Source organism: Alosa pseudoharengus, unplaced genomic scaffold (genome assembly GCF_046254945.1).
Source record: "Alosa pseudoharengus isolate Yale_2024_CS ecotype anadromous, Long Island Sound unplaced genomic scaffold, YU_APseudo_1.1 YU_APseudo_1.1_scf_21, whole genome shotgun sequence".
In the NCBI taxonomy this organism is placed as follows: Eukaryota; Metazoa; Chordata; class Actinopteri; order Clupeiformes; family Clupeidae; genus Alosa; species Alosa pseudoharengus.
This window is the reverse complement of record NW_027468674.1, coordinates 33,436,851-33,454,434: the sequence shown is the minus strand read 5'-3', so window position 1 is coordinate 33,454,434 and position 17,584 is coordinate 33,436,851. Positions and strand designations below refer to the sequence as shown.

The following is a 17,584-nucleotide window of genomic DNA, read 5'->3' as shown; positions in this document are numbered from 1 at the left end:
ATTAACCTCCAGCTGTCCTACATGGTAGCATCTTCTCACATTAACATCCACATGCCAAACACATCCATTATGTAAGTATAAACAGAACAGTAAACTGAAAATACAGAATATTGTAAGAATAAAGTATAGTATATTGTAATAATAGTATATTGTAAGCATGTTCGAGAAACATGCTTACAATATACTATTATTACAATATACTATGCAAAATCAAATTGTAGAGGAAATAGACACTAACATTTAAAAAGCTCATGCTCACTGGGGCCCAGGAGCTCATTTTGCTGTTTGGGTCAACTCTTGTAAAAGCGGATGTAGTGTTTTTTATTGGAAATGTGATCTCTGGTAATCGAGCCAAAGGTAGGGCAAAGTAGTGTCTAGGGACTTAAAGGAAAATTCCGTTTTTTAGCACTTTAAGGCCCTTTTCTGGTTTGTTTTGGATGAACTAGAGTGGTGGACACTGAAATTTTGACGATTGGTCCTGTCTCGACTTTTCTGACTCGTTTTGAATCGCCTTTGACTGCGCAGGGTGGCTGCCAACAGGCATACTGTAGGCTACTCAAACATGTCCTAAAACAACCCTTAACGTTCGTTTTCAAAACTGTGCAACTCATCGAGTGGTTAGTGGAGTTCGTTGACTATTAAAAGCAAATATATCAGCGCAATGTATGATTTCCAGCCGTCTTATTTGCTAGGCCTATTGTGGAACTATTTATTCAGACACCTCACAACCGTGTATAAACTTCCGGCTCAATATTTGAACCTGAAGCATAGACAGTGGCGCAATAATATCAACGTGCAATGAGTCTTCCAACAGAAATCAATGGGATTTTACGAAATGCCAAATAAAACACGACAGAAACTGTATTTCGCTACGCTACTTGTTTTGGAACATCAACGAACACCACTAACCACTCGGCAGTTTTGAAAACGAACGTTGAATAGCCTACGGTAAGTACAGTATGCCTGTTGGCAGCCACCCTGAGCAGTCAAAGGCGATTCAAAACGAGTCAGAAAAGTCGAGACAGGACCAATCGTCAAAATGTCGGTGTCCACCACTCTAGTTCATCCAAAACAAACCAAAAAAAGGGCCTTAAAGTGCTAAAAACCGGAATTTTCCTTTAACCCATTCGCGCTGGATGCTGCATGACGCAACATTGACCCTCCCGCTGGATGCTGCGTAGCGCAACATTGACCCTCCCGCTGGATGCTGCGTAGAGCAGCATACTTTTTATGTCATGTTTCTAGGTGCTACAGAGGCTTAGATATTAAATTTTGGTAGACGTTGACAATTTTTTGTATGTTTTCAGAAAACCCTCAGGAAATAAGGTTATTTAGTCTAGAATGCCATAGGATTCTATAGGCGTTTTTAGCAGGCATTTTAGGAGTAAATAGGTTAATGTAAAATTGCACTTCAGCACAAACAGGGAATAACTACAGAGGAACACAAGTCACAAAATTGCTCTCATCAAAATCTCGCCTAAATTGAATCACATAGTGTCCGCCCAAACATTGCTTTAAAACTAATTATTAGGTTCATGTAGTCAGCACCAACAACAGACATTGTGCCATTATTAGCTGAGGGCAAGGGAGAGAAACCTGCTTGGTAGACAGGATAATTTCACAGTAAATAAAAAAGGTGACTCCTCTCTGCTTGAAGGACTGTGAGCATGTGTGTGGCTCTCTTTATAGTGTCCCTCATCCTGGCCAGTGGCCTGTATACTTGTGGAGAGAAGAGGGAAACGTAATGAAGAGGAAAATGTGCAAATCTGTGGCCCTTTAGAGGAAAAGGCAAGGAAAGGGTGGAGTGGCTAATAGTTTACTGAAATTCCAAATAAATATTTAGCAAGGACCCTTTGATTGCATACAATTTTATATATATGTTATAATAAATATTATACTATACCAACCTACCTGCAGCAGTTGTGCTTAAGTAATATTAATGTCTGAGGGAAGAAATACCTTCATATTCTGATTAGCTGAAATCATAATTAAATGTTGTATCAGTTTATATTGTTGTGCACTAACAGAATGGAATGTGTACCGAATGTAATAACTTCTAATTTATACCCGGCTCTTGGTAGCTACTAGTCTCTGATTTTAATAATACAACAAGACACAATCTAATGACACCAATCAAATTCACTGTTTACACAGCTATGGCTGTGGGTTTATGACTAGGTTTGCTAAGAGCTGCATTCTACCCTCATTTTTTTCATCATTTATCATGTTTCCCTCAAACCAAGAGACAATATCCTTTGAGGACTTGCCGTACTAGTTGCCAGCATCAAGTCACACATGTGTTGTATTTGATGGAATATTTCATAATGCAACAAGAGAGCATGTGCCTGTTTTGTAAATAAATGATGTATTTATTACTGGACCATATACTCACTGGGCACTCGGTTGATGGCTCGAAGTGGCCGCAGGACCCGAACTGTACGCACAGCGGAGAAGCTGACATTCTGCAAGTTAAGGGAGTACTCTAGCATCCTGCAGTAAACATGAGCATGAGCAAAATCAGTACAACTGCTGGATTTGTTAATATAATTATACATTAAGTACAAGTACTTCCATACAAGTACAAGTATACATACAAGTCCTTACAAACACAGGGCAGAACGTCCCTGAAACCCGTATGTCTTTGAGGACATCAAAGGCTCTTCCACATCTAGCAAAAAACATTAATTCCATGTAATGTACAGTATATACCTTTTATTCAAAAGTGCATACTGCATTTGAACACTTCAAGGTGTATACTTAATAAAACGAGTAAAATGCATGGTAGCGGGAAAGACAGCAGGGATGTCAGTGTTCAAGGTAGTGAGGCATTCAGGCATGAAAAGTGAAACCTGTGATCAAAGGAGCTATTTCTTCTCACTTGTGCATTTTCAGTTACATAAGAGAACAGGGGCATTTTATCTAGTTCATAGATGACTCAAGTTTTAACTTTAGCTGTCTACATTTGAGTGAAGCAGGAAAATCAGCAACGTACCACTAATCACAACACTTCTTCAGAGGAATGTCCAAGAAACAAACACATATGTGCATTTGTGCGTGGGAGTACACACATACGCACACACTCAAACACATGCATGAGCAGCTGCTAGGCATATGTGGAGCTTGGATGGGAGCACATGGAGGAATTCCCACCTTTCAGCAACTCTAAGAATGTAGCCATACTATGTCAAGGCCTGTTGTTTTGTTTTGGAGTTTTTGTCAGCAGCTGTCAGTTAAGTTGCCATAACAGGATCAATCAAAACACCTCAGATATTCAAACTCAATTCAAAGGACACCCTGTTTAAAAGAGGACCCACTTGTAAATGTATTCATTACTATGCAAACCAGATAAATAATTACTGAAAACACTCTTCTACATTAAATCTCTCCTGCATTATAAATGAAACTGCTATATGCACCAATGCAGTACATTTCCTATAAATGAGTGGGGACAAGTGTGAGAAACATTCACAGGTGATATACTAGATCTCAGGCAGATAATAGCACAATCTTGTTTATGAGGGTGATTCTGGATATAAAAAGAACATCTGCTGGGGCAGATAAGCCGAGCACAAACAGAGGTAGTAATCAGGAACATACACAAACATACATTTGGTTGAGATACAAATCCAACATGTCTGTCCTCTACGACATAGCACTGCTGCGAACACAATCTAGCTCAAGTAACAGCCCCCCACCCCCAACTAGCACCATTATTGTTGGCCTTCATTAACAATACAATACAATATCTATTTAGTGATCCACTAAATAGTTATTACTTCAAACAAGGAGACTATGTTTTTGGTACAGTTTGCTTGTATATTAGTCAATCCATAGGCAGGATTACGTAAAAACTACAAGAAACTTGAAACTTAAAATATGAAACTTGTTGGAAAGTTGCAGAATGGCCTAAGAAAGAGCCATATTAATTTTGGCCCAGATCACTGGTAACATTGTGTACTTGGCCTTAGCAAAGGCCTGAGCTTTCCCAGTGTCCCTCTAGAATTTATTCTGTTTCTTACATCTTAGACCTGTTACAACTACCTAGGACACATCTTCCACCTCATTTTGTATTTTTCCAAAAATGCAATCTAGTTTAATGTGAATGCATTTCCACAACAGACTCCACCTCAGCCATCTGTCAGAGTGCTAATAATTAGGCTGATATCACTGGGTCTTCTTGTCGGACATTAGCATGTTGTTTCTTGCTTTTGGAAAATGAAGTTCATTGCAGAATGGCATTTTTGTATCTGCTGGTCACTACTTGATATTAATACTGTATGTCCTAACTTTTAGTTAGATATTTAAACATTTCAGTTTTACCCTTCACAACACCAGTAGCCTAATCTATTAAATGTGATGTTTTTGTTTGTATTCAGACTACTGTACACTCGTCCCTGCAGACAAAGGCCAGTGATTATGTTCGCTATAATTCTGTCTGTGTCATAGCTCCTATTGTTATGTTAGGCTACTTGAAAGAAAAAAATCCAGATCTTTTGGTTTTGACCTATCTATCCACCTACCTATCTGTAATCTATTGCCAGCCCAATTCTCTGACCTGAGCTTCCGCCACAGTAGCCCACCTATTATTCCTACCAGTCCACCCAAATAGGCTAAAACCAGGCCTGCTTCAAGGTCCTTGGCCCTGGAGGCCGTGTGGTTAGGGATCTGGCTTTTCATCAGCTATCATGTAAGTGGAGCAAGTCTGAGTGAGAGCCTAACCTCCTAACCCCCAACACTCGACAGAAAGAGGGGAGCTGCCCTGAACACAGAGATCAGATTTGTGTATTCTTTTCACATTTCTTTCTCATTGCGTATCTATTCTCCATAAGTGAGTCACTATAACAATTGCACATATATTAATTGCTACATTCAAACTCATCAGACTGTGATTACTATAATGACTCCACCTCTGTTAGTGTTAACAGCCGTTTGGAATTAACCACTCAAATGTCTATTCCTTTGCCAATTCATGCTCACTAAATATTTCATGCACCATTGATAAGCCTATTAGTTCTTCAGCTATCAACAGTCAACAACTACAGGGGAAAGTAGGCTGAGGGTAAAATAGGACAAAACAAGCCTTTTGCTGGAGCCTTTCTGGCCATGAGAAATGTGTGTGCTACCACCCTCTTCCAATGTGTTTAAGCATTTGTTCACATTGCTGCATAAAATAACATGAAATAAGGGCATAGCTGGACAAGCGATAGAAAAGATGGAATTCTTATATCACAGAATGAAATTAAAAATGCACATCAAAAACTGAAATCCCCTGCATTCACTTATTCAAAAGGGTTTTTACCGCTGTCACCGAACTTATGACCAGCACCTGTCCGACCTATCCTCTGGGTGCCATCTCCTTCAACCCCCTTCGAGTCATTTCACACACGCCGGCTTCCATAACATACATCATTAGTTCATAACCTCTACCTGGCATGGCTTAAAGCAGGCTCAAAACTAAATGTTCATATAATTTGATAGCTACAGCCCACAGGAAAGGAAAAAATCTCTTTTGTCTATTCTATTTCTCCTAAACGTAAATGTGCTCAATTTAACATCAAATATGAGATTTTGGCCATTTTCTTGCATTTCTTAATTCGAACTTCTGAGAATTAGCTCTTCTCTTGTTTCAGCAAAGTCTAATTTAAGTTCTAATTAAGATCCCAAAACTACTACACTTCTTCTCCATCTATTCAAATTGCTCCCTATTTCTTCAAAGGGTTATTCAAGAGAAACAGGTGAGATCTCAATAAGAGCTGTTTTATTTATTGCGAGACAAAGAAAAGACATTTTTCTCTGCCAGACATCACTTACTCTGACCATTTAAAAACAAACTTCACTGAGCCTCAGATCTGAAGGGGATGGCAGGTTGTTGAGAGTGTGTAATGGCCCAGAACACCTGGTCAATCCAATCAGTGCTCTGTTGTTTTCATAAATGTCCAAGATAATATGCTATGGTTAGGGCTTTGGGTAGGACCAGTGAAATGCTGCACTGCATCCAAGTGTGCAACTTGAGACTACAGTAACTTCCAGTGTATTAGCCACACCGTGTATAGACCGCATGACCGCAAAACTGTTTATTAAGTGCAGTGCCAAATAGCCTAAAAAATCAGAATCAGATCATGCTTTAATGAGAAAGAAGAATGAAGAAATGAAACACATTCTCATGTATACCCCGCCTCTGTTTATGAACTTCATAGCTGAGGAAATGTTGCAAAATCAATGTACTGTATAAACCTTGGTTAATAGGTGGGAGATTACGGTAAACTTCGAAGTTGCCCACAGGCAAAAGAGGAATGGCAATCATTTTAAAGTTTCTATCTATTACGCTGTGTTCTCTCATTCCTTACTCATCTAACATTCTCTTGACCTGTTTTGTTTTAGTTTGATGGCAGATACCAATCCTAAAGGAAACAAAAGTAGGTGACCAAGACACACACTGCATGCCTGCACTTACCTCCCTGCTAAAGTCATAAGCTGCTTTTACGGGCTCTTTGTACCCTGGTAAAGATAGCTTTTCTTCATCAGAACAGTGTCCTTGCCTATGTCCTTTACTTTGTCATTTGCATCAATACTATCTGCACGTAACATCTGCCATAAATAGCTCTCAGTCAGACAGACAAAATAAATCAAATGGACAAGTAAAGTGATCCAGATTTCTATGTCTGGGCATTTTCATTCTTCAACATTTCTAGACTTCATGTATGCTGGATAATTGGTAGATCTTGGTGAGGTGAGTGATGCCCTTAACCCACTATTGCCAGGATATCCTTTTCGGTAATCACTACTGTTACCATTTATAAATGCAATTCATCAATACTAGTGACCATAATCAACTTAATCAATCTATTAATGTATATAAGGCCCCCTCATGTATAATTTCCCCCCATCATAACCTATCATTAAGAGAAAAGAAATGGTGCACACCCAAACATTTGAAAGAGCGCAAACATTGTTGCACACTCTGATTGGATAGCAACTCAAAGTTCAGTGTTCTGGAGTGCTGCCGTTGGCATGGTGTGTGTCTGTGTTTACTTTCATTTTGTGATGTTAGAAAATGTAAACATTCGCTACTGTACATTGTCACTGAAAATAGATGCTATTCTATTCAATATTTTGTTGCTGGCACAGGTCTACGAAAGCCCACAGCACCAGGACATCTGTCGCCAACTTTTTTTTTTTTGGAGTGACACTAGTCGCCTGGACTGTAAATCAGCCTTAGGAAGTGCGTGATTTGACAAAGCTAAGGCTCAGTAAAACGCTTCATATCGCACCTAAGCAGCAAGAGATATGGAGGTAATGACAGGGCTATGGCCATAGCAACCATTAGGGGTGTAACGGTTCATGTATTCGTATTGAACCGAAACGGTACGGGCGTCACGGTTCGGTGCATGAATTTACACGGAGAATACACGGTATCATGTCATGCGCAATTACTGTTAACTAGCGAGAGTTACGGGAGTTCTTTAGCGACACCTAACGCTAATCTGTAGCCTCGCCTTAGCTCTGAAGCTCTGATTGGCGCCTATGTTCTTTTTTTGTCAGGTCGTCAGTCAAGTCAGAGATAGCAGCAACATAAGCAAGTGGATCCTCTAACTCTTGGGTCGCCCAAGAGTTAGAGGATCCGCTGGTCTCTTTAATATCGCAAGTTTGAGAACTTCAGTTACAGTAACGTTAGTACAGGCGAAAGAGTGGTGGATAAGATGAAACTGTGTGTCGGCATTGTTCAGCAGTTGTTGTTGGGTATGTGAGTGGAAAAAATGCTACACATATTAGAAGCCATCACCCAGATGATGTATAGGCTAGCAACCAATCACTGAAAAAAAAAACTTCCCCTGCGCTTCAGCAGCCGTTGGATACATACAAATAGGGCCAAAACCTATGGCTTAAATTAAACGATTTCGTAATGACAGAAAGCTATGTAAATCGCGTGGTAACTTGTAACTTCTCACATGAGGAGCTGGTAGTGTTAAGTGACAGTAAAGTGACAACGCTAACCAGGCTAATAAACAAACCATGCTACGGTGAGTTAACGTCAAAGGGCAAAGTCACGTGACTTCTAGTTGTAGTCTCTATGAAATGAAAGGAGCAATTTCGCCCCAGTGGGTGTTTTTTTTATTTTTTAAAAAAAGGCAAAATAGTGTGATATTTTCACAGTTAGTAGGCTAGATTATTACTTTACACACAATGAAAAATATTGAGGCAAATTGTAGACCCTTCCATATACAACTAAACACAGATGTTGAAGGTCTTGGCTAAGTGGATTTTTAAAAATAATTTTTCTATGTAATTTGCACTTTCAGAAATAAGAGATGCTGTAGGCCTATTTTCAGTTTTATAGCTGATTGTTTTATTTTTTTTACAAGTTACAGGAGTCTGGGTACTTATTGTACTGTTTAGCCTACATCTTACACACTTCAGGCTGTTGCAGATAGCTCAGGAAAGAGACTGTAGGACACTAGGTGGTACAGCCTGAGAAATGTACCAAAAAAAATGCTTTCTGCATTTTTGTTTTGCTTTTCCCTCCATTGTACCAAACTCGTACCGAACCGTGATGTCCGAACCGAGGTATGAACCGAACCGTGACTTCTGTGTACCGTTACACCCCTAGCAACCATATAGTAAGAACTTATATATTGCAAGACCTGCATGGTGTAAGTGGGAAAATGGACTTCACAGAGTTTGGGTAGCAGGAAATAATACACTCAGGTGTATCAGAACTGTTTAGGTTAGTCTGTCTCCAACTGATATCCTCCTCATGTGAAGGACATCAGGGAGTATGCCTACGTAGATCAGTACGTTCTCATGCTTCCAGCAGCTTCCCTATATACTCATGTTATCATTATTGTTGTCTCATTTTAGATTTGTGCAATTGCTGACTGAATATACAGAAAACACCTATTCACCTGAACACCTACACCCAGCATCTGCTGAGCAACACAAATGCACAGTGCCAGAGAGCAACTTACGTAACACGTTCTCAGAAAAAGTCATCAACCATTATATTCCGCCCTGCTGTAATAAAAAGGCCTAAACAAAAACTGATTTAATCAAACTGCCAAAAAGGCTTGCCAGATTGATGCCACTCTGCACTCGTCTTCTACACATTGGCAGACATCTGTGTTGTATTTACACATACTGTATGGCCAATGTGTTGAAACCATTTCCTGAAATCATCAATATTTATCAACACACTAGGTCTGTGACGTCTATGGTATGTGAATGACATGCTGGCCGGGGATGCCCGGGACACTACAAAACAATGTGGTTTAACAATATGAGGTCTGGTGATTGCTTCTTCATCTGGCCGGCGGCCATGATTGTGATTGCATCTCTGTTATTATTCTGTTAGACAGTTGGTGTTAACTTTAAAATACTAACCGATGTGTTGCATGTGTAATTGCAAATGTGGGGACATCATTTGCTTGATTTAAGGAATTAAGAGAAGATGTAGAGAGGACACTTACCCGGCTAAAATGATGAAGAAGTCTAGTCTGTTCCATGTGTCACCAAGATAACATTTTTTTCCAAAAATTCCCAAGGCCACCATCTTTATCACCATTTCCACAGCAAAAAATGCAAAGATGAAGTCATCAAAATCCTACACACAAGAGGGAAAGACGCAACATTCATATTCATTTGTAGTCAGGCTAAGCTACCTTGACACACAATTACCAGTGTCCTATGTATATTAAGGTTTATGTGAAATCACATTAAAGCAGAGCACATCATACTTACATTTACACCATACATTGTCTTTGACAAACAAATAATAATAACAAAACAAACAAAAATATTTGTTTTGTTTTTCCCATAAAGTTTCCTCTCTTGGTCCAGCATAGGACCCCATTGTACACAACTTGTAAGGTACAAATTATGTACAAATAGATAGATAAATTATAGAAGGATAAATGATATCCTACAAAATGATGCGGTGAGAAACTCTTTTTAAGAAACCACTGATCACATTGGAGCCGGACACTCCAGTGAACTGATTAGTGACTTGGCAGTCTGCTTTGCATAGGTTGAGGATTTCTACTTGTTTATTCATCAGCAGACACTCGGGCCAGCTGGTACCTTTGCATGATGTCACCCTTGGTGTAGGCTGAAGATACAGCAGTAGGCTGGGAGACCAGTCCCTCAAGGTCAAATCTCATTGTCTAGGTAACACACCTTGTGGGATGTCTCACCAGCTGGTACAACATTTGGTGAGAGTGGCTTATAGAGGGGAAACCCCTTCCTGTTCAGATACTGGCGAAGTGATCAGTGCCAGCTGGAATTGGCTGTAACTATGCAAAATGGCGTAGGAGGAGGCTGGGGACTGGGAGAGATGAGAAAGATAGGAGAGGGGAGAGAAAAAGCAAGCTGTTGCCTGCACTATGCGACAAATGTCAGTGAACAACCATATGTGTCTGTGCTTATGTGTGTGTGAGCTAGTGTGTGTCTGATCAAAAGGTAAGCCACTGTGTCCTACCAAGCATGAGTGACTGACTGTACCACTGTACAAAGTGTCTGTGTGTGGGTGTGATTGCTTATGCTGTGTGTGAGCTGTTATGTGCTTCAGCTGTGCTCTCTCAAGAGAACTAATCCAAACATTGGGTTTCCCTCAATGCAGTATACTTCCCAGAACAACACTAGACACTAATCATCCTCTCTCTGACTGCAGTGGAAAGTGCCACGGGTGCACAAGTGTGGTTTAGGGACTCTAATGTAAAGTGCTCATTCAGATGGCAACATATCAGAGAACATTCAGACAATTTGGTGCTGATACCTACAGTAGGGGAATTACAATCAGTCTCTATTATCTTTAAACATACCTCATATTAAGTCGTGTATAATCGTAGTTTGTTCAACGTTATGTTTCATTCAACATGTTTAGCACAGTATGGTAGGTCTGAATAATGAAGCAAACGTAGGTACTGCCTTTTTGAATTCCTTTTGCCTTGTGAGTGCAGACAGGCATAATTGATTGCAGAGTGGTGAATGGCATGACATTGTTTATTGTGCTTGCTTGTCTGCTCATCATAGAAAAAAGTAGTCAACACCAAAAATATTTAAAAAGAAAAGCACATTGTTTTCACAGATTTGACACTTACCTTTCTGATAAAATATAAAGAAAAAAATGAACAATGGTAAATAAAAAAGAATTGGAAGATTTGCTAGAGTTGTTTCAGGTCAGGTGTTGATATTGGTTATCTACAGTGACTGTTGGAACACAGTTGCATGATATGGACTGTCTCATCCGCTGGGTAAGATAAATAATAAAGAACATACGTTTTAAAACAATCTCTGTCCGCAGAGCTGTTTCCTCATAACACTGTAAAATTGGATGAGCTGCTTGCAACACAGTTCAAGATAAAAAAAAATATGAACCAACACCTTGAGAGACAAATGGTGTGCTCAGCCATGGAAAGAGTTCTTCTGCCCTGTGCTTCATGATTTCAGTTGAGAACCCCTCTCAAGGATACCAAACACAGTCTCCTTTGCATATCTTACCCGGCAACTGCTCCTCCCAAAATCTCACTTCCTTCCACACGAGCATAAAGAGGTAGCACCTCACATCTATGATAGTCAGCACAGAAAAAGCCTGAGGACATTTCCTAGCTTTCCACTTACCATACACTCTATACATAATCTTGACTGCAGTATATAACAACATTTACAGAATAATGACAAAGCTCTTTTCACAATAGCTATAAAAAGCAGGGCAGAAGAGAAAATAGAGGAAGTCTTTACCTATGCCTGAGTTTCACTGAGAGAGTTTCTAGGACCAAGAACAACATATAACAACAAGTAATTGTAGTATAACAAGTATAACATCTTCATGAGATGAGATGACTATCTGTCACATATTGGAATGATCCAAAGGTTACCTACAGTACATATGCATGTATCCAGTTTTTAAGGCTTGGGACTCCAAAATGGTATAAACCCTCTTCCCTCATACATACAACATAAATGCCATATTTATAATTTCTAGCAGTGTCTATTTTTGACTCAATCTGGACAAGCATCACAAGAAATCAGTATGGATTTAAACATGATCTATACATGCATGTGGTACTTGGCTCCTAAATATGCAGATGGAGAGTTAATGAAGTCACAGTGAGAGTGATCAGTCTCATGAACTCTCATCACTCACATTAGCCCAGATTAGTAGCATCTAAAGAGGACACATACTGTAGCTCACACTCAATACTGCAGAGGGGAGTGAGTTGAAGAGTAAGAGCTGATGATGTGTGCTGTTGTTGGAGTGGGGGCGGATCAGAAGTAGGGGCTCTGGCACACTCAGTCTTTTATTACATTGCCTCAGATACCATTACTCCACCGAAGGCATTATTTCTGGCTCAGCAAGAGGTTAACCCGAGTCATGCCAGCCCCCTGGGAGCCATCATCCAGACAGTGATGGGAGAGGACTGCATGTGTTTGTGGATTGCCTGTCGGATGAGTCTCTCTTCTGCTCTCCCTCTCTTGACTTCACTAAAATACCCGTGCCAATTTCCATGTGATAAGAGGGGAGTGATTTGATCACCCATCAGAGGAGATAATCGCTGTAAACCTCGCAGAGCCCCGGGCAAAAAGGAAAAGACCTCCACGTTCAGCTCTAGAGAGAAATAAAGTGGTGTGCTGCACTATGCCGCAGTACAAATTTACATGTTGACTTCCAAGCCAACTTGAAAAGAATACTTAACTCACCCTGTATAGGATATTCTACTGTAATAAAGTAGCAAGAAATCATGCTGTTTGTTTACAGACAAAGATATCTGTGTAGTACTTGATACAGTTTTTTCTCAATAATAAAGGTTTTAAAAATGGATATTTATAGTTGAGCCTGGATCATCTGGATCACGAACAGGATTCGAATGCTGAAATTTCGTTTCAATGTGCAAGATTGAGTCGACAGTCCGCCTACTTACAGTATGCATTCTGTCACTGTCACTCAAATGATGTCTGGAGTCAAGATGGAGATGGCAAATTTGCTCACTTCCTTGGTTGAAAACGTTAGGGGAGCAATGTAATTCAGACGAATAGGTACACTGATCCACTACGCTGCCTGTGTTATGGATGGTGTCCCTCAGTTCAGCAGTATTTTTGGACTGCATTAAGCAAAGAATAAACAAATGGTTTCTAAGAAATATTTGTAAGATGAAAGAAAACATACAGACGAAAATATACAGACAGGACTTTTTCCAGTCTTCTCAGACAAAATAACACTTTAACAGTTCTGATGAAATTGAGCATCACATTTCCTATACTTTACATACTGAACAGAACAATCCGTAAACACAACTGCTAAGATGAAGAATTCCAGGATTTTACCTGTGTAGCAGCATCGATGATTCTTTCCTAATTTCAGTTGAGAAGTCGCAACTGTCAATCCAAGTTACTAACAGTCAACATTTAATGTTTCATTCCATCAACCACAATTCTCAGTGATCAGAAAGGCAAATAAACCAGAGATGTGATGTATTGTTTAGAGAGTAACAGGTGGGATTTTTGTTTAATACACAGTGACATCTCACAGAACAGTGGTGTTGTTTAGGTATATCTAGGGACACTCACCTCCAGGATTTTGCATCGTTCCGAGTCACACAAGATATCTTCACAAGGATGGAACATCCCCAGGGTGACGCAGTTCAGCAGAATGACCAGCATACTCATCCTCTCAAACCACGTGGGAAACAGGAGTTAAGGAACATTTGATGACAGAGGTCATTCTACAACTATTTCATAAGTACTGTATGGTGTGATGCTCAACACTTCTATCAGTGTGCACTGTTGTTTTTAATGTCATCAACGGATGTTACAAAATCTGATGGACTCATGGCATCGTGAAGTAAACACAACAGTAAACATTAAATTCAGTCAATAGCAATGAAAACAAACTTTTCACATAAAACAACCTAAACATCTCTTGGTTTTGTGAGCATATGGACACACTACTAATACCACATATTGCCACTGGTACTCAGTAAGTTGTTTCAAGATAGGACTAATAAGAATAAATTAAAAGGAGACAAAGATGTCTTCATCATTTTGTTTATCATTGTGCCATTTAATTTACTTTGCTCAGAACAGATCGCCTGCTGCACATTTATGTCTTTAGTCTTGGACTAGGTAATAGATCAAAAGATGCAGATAGCGACCTTTGTCAAGCAGCCAAAACTTGTCACCATGCTAATTGAATTAACAGAAGCTAATGCCCTGGTAGGGGGCTGTCTGAACACACTGAAACCAGACAAAGAACAGCTCATTTCTCTTAATTACTGGCAAACACATTATCATGTTATTACAGGACAAAGGATAAAAAAAACTGTTGAAAAAGGTGAATGCATCATTAAAATATTTCTCAAGGCAGAATTTGTGGTGGAAATCACAACAACAAAGTGATTCATATCCAAAAATTGTCATGATGAAAAAGCCAAATGTAAACACCCGGAAGAAGCACTCACGCTGTCCTCTCCATTTCAATTCTTCACAGTCCATTTGAGAGACTTAGGGTCAGATGTACCAAATCATTTGCAACTTGTTTCAGACATTAATTCTTCGCTATCAGCACCTTAAAATATGGCATGATATGTATGAGCAGACTGCACAAGAAAGTACATTTTGCCTCCAACAGGAGCGCTTGCTGCATGGCAAGTTGTGCTTTTCCCACTCATACATATGCATTCATGGGAAGGCCAGAGAAAAAGTGAAAGCTTTGTGCAAAGACATGAGAGGAGGAGCATTAACAGCGATGAATTAGGTATTCTAGAATATGTATCATAACTACGGGTGACAGCGCACATATTTATTTTCCGTTGAAAATGTTCCACCTTTTAATGCATGTGTAATTTGAAGACTGCAGTTAAATGTGTGAATAGAAGAAACTTTCAGAAACAATGGAATCAGTATCCAAAGCCCCAGTTTTGCTTATTTGTACCATGCCAAAAGCAACCTTTAGTTTTGCTTGCCTTTTTAATATCTTACTTTCGCTTTGTCATCCACTATGCCTGATTGATTCTGAATTTGTTTGTTTTGGCTGCACAAATAGCTTGAACATTTTTTTTAATGGTAGAATTACTGTTCTGCATTATCTCTACAGTATGTTTGATGCCTTCTTAGCATGTGTTGTATTATTTCCAGATCGTTAAATATTTCATTCCTTTTAATGTGCTCCACAGTTGATTCCTTTTAACTGTGCTTGTGATAACCGCAAATTACATTATAGGAATGGAGAAAAAGCATCAACTATGAGATGAGCTTCAGGTTTGGTAAATAGAAGTACACCTGCCTATCAGTGTTTTACTGTGAAAAAGAAACGGCTGTTATAACTGATACAGTATAATGTTGCCATAATCTGACAATGTTTATTTAATATGGATGACCACAGATACATCTCCCTTACTGCATTCTATTATTCAGTAAAACTGAAGAATGTAGTTTCTTAAACTTTTTCGATCATGTTGACATTTTCTCTTCAGAGTTTCTCTGGTAGCGCACAGTGTTATTATAATATCACCGATGTTACTAAGGAAACAGGTGATGAGGCAATGAAATCTTTCATATTAGAATGTGAAAATGTAGTGCCTGTGCACCACTTACTGCCAAATACTGTAAATGCAACCAATGCAATTTGCAAAACATTTAGTTAGCAGAGTCAGACATGGTGAGGGTAGGCTATATCATCAAGGATGGTTCTAGTCTAAATCCTGCCCACAATATTGGAAAAGTGACACTATCCTTTCCTTAAGATTGAATCTTTTTTTTGAATTGGCTCTGCCATTCTAAGCTCTGGCTTCATGAGGCATTGGATTGGTTTAGATTAGAAAGTTTAAATCGTGTGAGACCTGCTAACCTATGCTAATCTTCCCAATCCATATTTAGGCTAAATTCTCCAAACATAACACACTTTTGCCTCACCGGGACTACCAAGGATTAGATCATGACTTAAGTTAAATCTTTATTGAACTCAATGCACAAGGACACAGAGCATTGAGCTCCACAGCTCTGCTGTAAATATGGTAGCTGCACTAACAGTGCTTAAATGTCATATCATTCTTCACTGATCACTGAATTATTCCTGAATTATTCCTACTCATTATCCACTATACTAATCTCCAAACAGAGCTCAGGGCTACAGTATAGTGTATGAAGAGTTTAGATGCAAACCCTCTATAAACGCCACCTGCATCAAAAATGAGATATTGATGGTGAGTGAATCCTCTCCACACATAATATACGTTAATCAAATAATGTAGCTTTAAAAGCCTGCTACCACTCTCTTCCTGGTCTAAAATATCAAGTAGTAGGCGATAGAAGCCTGATAAAAAAAAAATGCTAATTTTAAAAAAAAGTGGTCTGAGGGATTTAGAGGGTTTTGCATCTGAACTCTTTATATGGAGACAAGCACTATCTGTATAAAAATGATGAATGAACTGGTAGAACACAACATTATGTAAAAGAATGTTCAAACCAAGAACAAAATATCTTAAACATTTGGCTCCCATTAGATCCAAAGCAACCAAATCATTGTGTTGAATCCAAAATTGTCACATTCAAAGTCGTAATATCCATATAACCACAAACAAAATCTCCCTCCAACACTAAGTGTTCCAACCCATAAGGTCAGAGGAACTTATAAATATCTATCCGTAGCCATAAAAAACAATCCTTATCTTGTTTTTCTTCCTCATCACGCAGAGATGCACACGAGAGTAGAACTCATTTTCTAGAGACAGTGGTCTCACTTAAAATATTGTCACAGAAAGTGGGTTCATCATGCATACAAAAAGTGCCTTGACAAAACCCCTCACTGCCTTCCCTCCTCCAGCAAACATGCACTCTCACGTGTAAGCCCCACATGGCTCATGCAGCATTGTGGGGGAGTGTAGGTGGCTCACAGTGGAGCTCGCTCACAGGCGACAGCAGGATCAAAACCTCATCAACACCTCCTAGTTTATTTATGTGCAGGCAAATTCCCTTATGGGGTCTCTTCATGCACTGGAGCCTTTCTTGCTTCTCAAAGCAGGCAAGAAAGACTTTTCGGTCGTATATGCTGCTTGGCTACAGTTTCAGTCTTTTCTTTGCGAGCACAGCAAGGATTCTGCAAACTCCTGACATCAACTTCCAGACTAAAGTATCTGTGGGTATGTTGAAAGACTTACAGAAATGTAATGTTAGAAAATAGTTTAATTTAAGCCTCTGCTAAGACCTTAACACTTGCTTCATTGTCTGATGTCAGCTGTCTCATGGACAGAATTAGATGTAATATAGTGTTAGCCGTTTCTGGATGTATAATTCCTACGCATCAGTCAACCAAACAGCCATTCAAAAGATAGGATTCATTTTATGTGGTGGATGACAGTGTGGTGGATTTTCACAGTTGAGTCTGAGACATCAAGCTTAGGAGGTGCAATATAGCTTTTACTAACTGGTCCAGCTGCCAACCACTCACTTGGCTTTTATTGACATGCTGTGGGTAACTTGACATTCTTGACCACAACGTTTGGGGTAGGAAGCAGTGTGCGTAAAATTTCCAGAATAAATTTCCAGGAATTAACAGCATTATAAAAATGACACTGACGTTAAACAAGCAATTCTG

General features: G+C 39.4%; 1 protein-coding gene across 4 annotated transcripts in view; it reads right to left on the bottom strand.

The window, feature by feature from the left end:
- The window catches only part of cacna1g (calcium channel, voltage-dependent, T type, alpha 1G subunit), a 92,989-nt gene extending 79,297 nt beyond the window's left edge, over window positions 1-13,692 (bottom strand). For all 4 annotated transcript variants that reach the window (XM_076298689.1, XM_076298690.1, XM_076298691.1 and 1 more), the window contains exons 1-3: window positions 13,561-13,692; window positions 9,465-9,598; window positions 2,393-2,490 (exon numbers count right to left, since the gene is read on the bottom strand). In XM_076298689.1, coding sequence (XP_076154804.1) covers window positions 2,393-2,490; window positions 9,465-9,598; window positions 13,561-13,659 — 331 coding nt within the window. In that variant the 5' untranslated portion in view covers window positions 13,660-13,692. The remainder of the gene's footprint in view (window positions 1-2,392; window positions 2,491-9,464; window positions 9,599-13,560) is intronic.
- Window positions 13,693-17,584: the final 3,892 nt, after the last annotated feature.